Genomic DNA, 3,696 nt, shown 5'->3' with positions numbered 1-3,696 from the left:
CAGACCCTAAACTTAAGTCATTTAACACAATCACCCACTTCAATTCATTCATGAATCCTGACATCAATCAGACACAAAGATTAAAGAATTGCAGATGGAGACAAGAAAAAAAAAAAACAGAGAGGAAATAATAGCTAAACTCTAGACAGAGACATTTTTTTTTTTTTTTTGGCAAACTCTAGACAGAGACATTGAAACCCTAAAATAAATGCCACTTTCTTGACAATTAATTTTATTCCATTCTATCATAATTGAGTAAAAAGATAACAAAAGAAAATCTTTTAGAATTAAGGGGGACCATTTCGTTTACCTGAATATATAGGTAATTGGCTTCCCCATCAACACGAAAATATCTCCAATAATTGGCTTCCCCATGGATACGATTACAATATTGATCTTCTATTTTCTTCTGTACGGGTTTGATTTCTTCAGGTCAACCAATGAGAGAATCAAATCTCTCTAAGGGAAGATACGGTTCGAGGGGAGATTCTTTTTTCTAAACGTTGTAAGAGAGACTGACCCAATTAAATTGGGGAAAAGGGATAAAGTTGAAGATAGGCAGGGAAATGACGACTCTATCCTTCAAAAGTTAACCGGGTTAAGTGATTCTAGGTATATATGTTGAGTTGGGCTAAAAAGTCCAGGATAGCAATTTGATATTTCTGAAACTTAAGGTATGAAAGTTATTAGCTGACTAGAGTTCATATACTATTTCTAATTTTTCCCCAAAATGAAATATATAGACTCATGTAGTCAAGTTTAATAATAATTTCTCGGTCTTTAATTCCTAACTCTTTTACACCAGACCAAACGAAAAAAGAAAAAAAAAAAAATCTCGTTTACTCTAATATAAATAGAAACATCTGTGAATTGATATACGGCACATATATAATTGAAGAAACATGCTAGTACAGCCACATAACACAATGGCTCATGGCTTTCTTCTCTTCCTGATCTTCATATTCTCTTCCAACATATATACAAAGATTCAGGCATGCAACCACACTGAACGCAGCTCTCTCTTATCTTTTGCCCACTCTCTATCTCCTCCTTTAAATTGGACTTCCAGTAATTGTTGCCACTGGAAGGGCATCACCTGTAATGACCATGGTTTGGTCACCAATTTATGCTTACCTTCCAAAGGCCTCAAACTCAAAGGAGGTGTTTTCCCTTCATCATCACTTGGAAATCTCACATATCTCACCCACTTGAATCTCTCTCACAATTCACTTTATGGTTTGCTAGATCAAACAGAATTGTTTTTGCCCTCGAATAGTCTTGAGATCCTAGATTTCAGTTATAACCTTCTTTTTGGAGAGCTACCATTTTGCCTACTATCCAGTATCCGGATTCTGGATTTGTCTAGCAATCACTTCCGTGGTGAAATTCCACCTTCTTTCTTCCAACAAGCTTGGAATTTAACTAGTTTTAATGTCAGAAACAACTCCTTCTCAGGTTCTATCCCATCCTCTATTTGTCTTCATTCTCCCTTGATACAGCTATTGGATTTTTCCTCGAATAAATTTAATGGTAGTATTTCACATGGATTGGGGAAGTGTTTGAAACTCCAGGTTTTTCGTGCTGGTCACAATGATCTGTCTGGCTTTCTGCCAGATGACATCTACACAGTTTCAACACTCCAAGAGGTTGCATTACCTCAAAATTCACTGCATGGAGCCATAAGTGAAAGACTTGTCAACCTCACCAACCTCAAAGTATTTGACCTTACCTCTAACGACTTGAGTGGTGGACTCCCTGCAAGTATTGGTAAGCTATTCAAGTTGCAAGTCATGCTCCTTGATTTCAACAATCTAGAAGGGTCTTTGCCCCCATCTCTGATGAATTGCACAAACCTTATAGACCTACGTATGGGAGACAACAACTTGGCAGGAGATATCTCATTATTTGATTTCTCCAAACTCAGTCAGCTTACTAAACTTGACCTCAGGAAAAATAACTTCTCTGGTACCTTGCCACTAAGCCTCTACTCGTGCAAATTGCTGAAGGCAATTCGACTGAGTGAAAACAATCTAGAGGGAGAAATACAGCCTGAGATTCTATCATTGAAATCCTTGTCCTTCCTTTCAGTTGGTACAAATAGATTAACCAATATTACAAAGGCACTACAGATACTAGTGCATTGTAGAAGCCTCGTATTCTTATCCTTTAAATCGAGTTTTATAGGTGAGGAAATGCCTGCTGATCTTGGCATGGTAGGCACTGATGGATTTGAAAATCTTCGAATTTTAGCTTTGCATAACTCTGAGCTCACTGGTCAAATACCTGTATGGGTATCTACGCTCAAGAAGCTAGAGGTCCTGTTTCTGTCTTTAAATAGAATCACAGGGTCAATTCCTAGTTGGTTGGGAAATCTTCCGAGGCTCTATTTTATCAAATTGAGTTCCAACCTACTTTCAGGTGAATTTCCAAAGGATCTTTGTAGGCTGCCTATGTTTATATCTAAACTGACAGCAGCTCAAGAAGACGATACTGAACTTGAATTGCCTCTCTACTTGTCCCAAGGTGCAACATTTTTACAATACAAATTGTCTTACGTCCCTCCAGCAATATACATAAACAACAATACCATTAGTGGGAATATACCTATTGAGATTGGCCAATTGCAGCTTCTTCATGAATTGGGGCTTCACAACAACAAATTTTCCGGCAAGATTCCAGAGCAAATATCCAACCTCAAGAACTTGGAGGTATTGGATATCTCCACAAATCATTTGTCTGGAAAAATCCCATCGTCATTGGCAAGCCTTAATTTTTTGAAATATTTTAATGTTTCAAACAATAATCTTGAAGGACAAATACCAATAAGCACTCAGATCCAAAGCTTCAATGCTTCTGCATTCGAGGGGAATCCAAAACTTTGTGGTGCTCCACTTCCAAATGAGTGCATGCCTATTAATGGCAGTGATCCAGATAATAAGAATATCCAAGATCATGTGGACAATGGGCATCAAATTCCACAGTTTAATCTTTCTGTTGCTTTTGGGTTCATTGTAGGATTTTTGGGAGTGTGTGGTCCTTTAGTGCTTAAGAAGTGGAGAGATGCATACTTCCAATTCCTAGACAATGTCAAAGAGAGACTATGTCATTGTAATAGTGTCAATAGCTAGGATGCAGAGAAGGTTTAGATGCTAGAGTATTGTACTTTCTTGTTTGTTTCTTAATGTTTGCTGGTGTATCGTTTGGCTTGTTTTCACATATGTATATATAATGTCTTCTACTCGTTAATTTTCTGATTTTTATGATGAGGAATTTGGCAAAGTAAATATATACATAATATAATACCTCAAGTGTATATAACATTTAGTTATCTATATCGTCACACGGTTAGAGGGATATATATAGAGAAATGGCTAGTACACTCATGACAGAGAAGTACACTCCTGTAATTAGCAAGAAACTTTGAAGACAGGAGTCCACTACCAAGCAAGCAAGGGTTGGTTCTGAGAGATCCTCAAGGTAAATAAGAGAAAAGTGCTCAGATCCCATAGAGAAATTGAAGCAAATCCTGTTGCATTTCACCAACTATAAGACAATGACCATGTTGAATATGCAAAGTCAAAACACATGCTAATTCCAATGGTTTGTGAAAAATAAATATCTTAGCTAAGATCCCCAATAGTTTTATATGTTCATAAGTAGTAACATAAACCTTGTTTAATGATCAAATTCAATTAC

General features: G+C 36.9%; 1 protein-coding gene across 1 annotated transcript; it reads left to right on the top strand.

The window, feature by feature from the left end:
* Nucleotides 1–897: 897 nt before the first annotated feature.
* On the top strand, nt 898–3,254 carry LOC133710346 (receptor-like protein 2). Its single transcript, XM_062136395.1, has one exon. It carries the CDS (start codon nt 903–905, stop codon nt 3,126–3,128), a length of 2,226 nt encoding a protein of 741 aa, XP_061992379.1. The 5' UTR covers nt 898–902; the 3' UTR covers nt 3,129–3,254.
* Nucleotides 3,255–3,696: the final 442 nt, after the last annotated feature.

The sequence above is a fragment of the Rosa rugosa genome, chromosome 5 (assembly GCF_958449725.1).
Source record: "Rosa rugosa chromosome 5, drRosRugo1.1, whole genome shotgun sequence".
Taxonomy (NCBI): Eukaryota; Viridiplantae; Streptophyta; class Magnoliopsida; order Rosales; family Rosaceae; genus Rosa; species Rosa rugosa.
The sequence above is the reverse complement of the archived record's forward strand: the minus strand, read 5'-3'. Positions and strand labels throughout refer to the sequence as shown.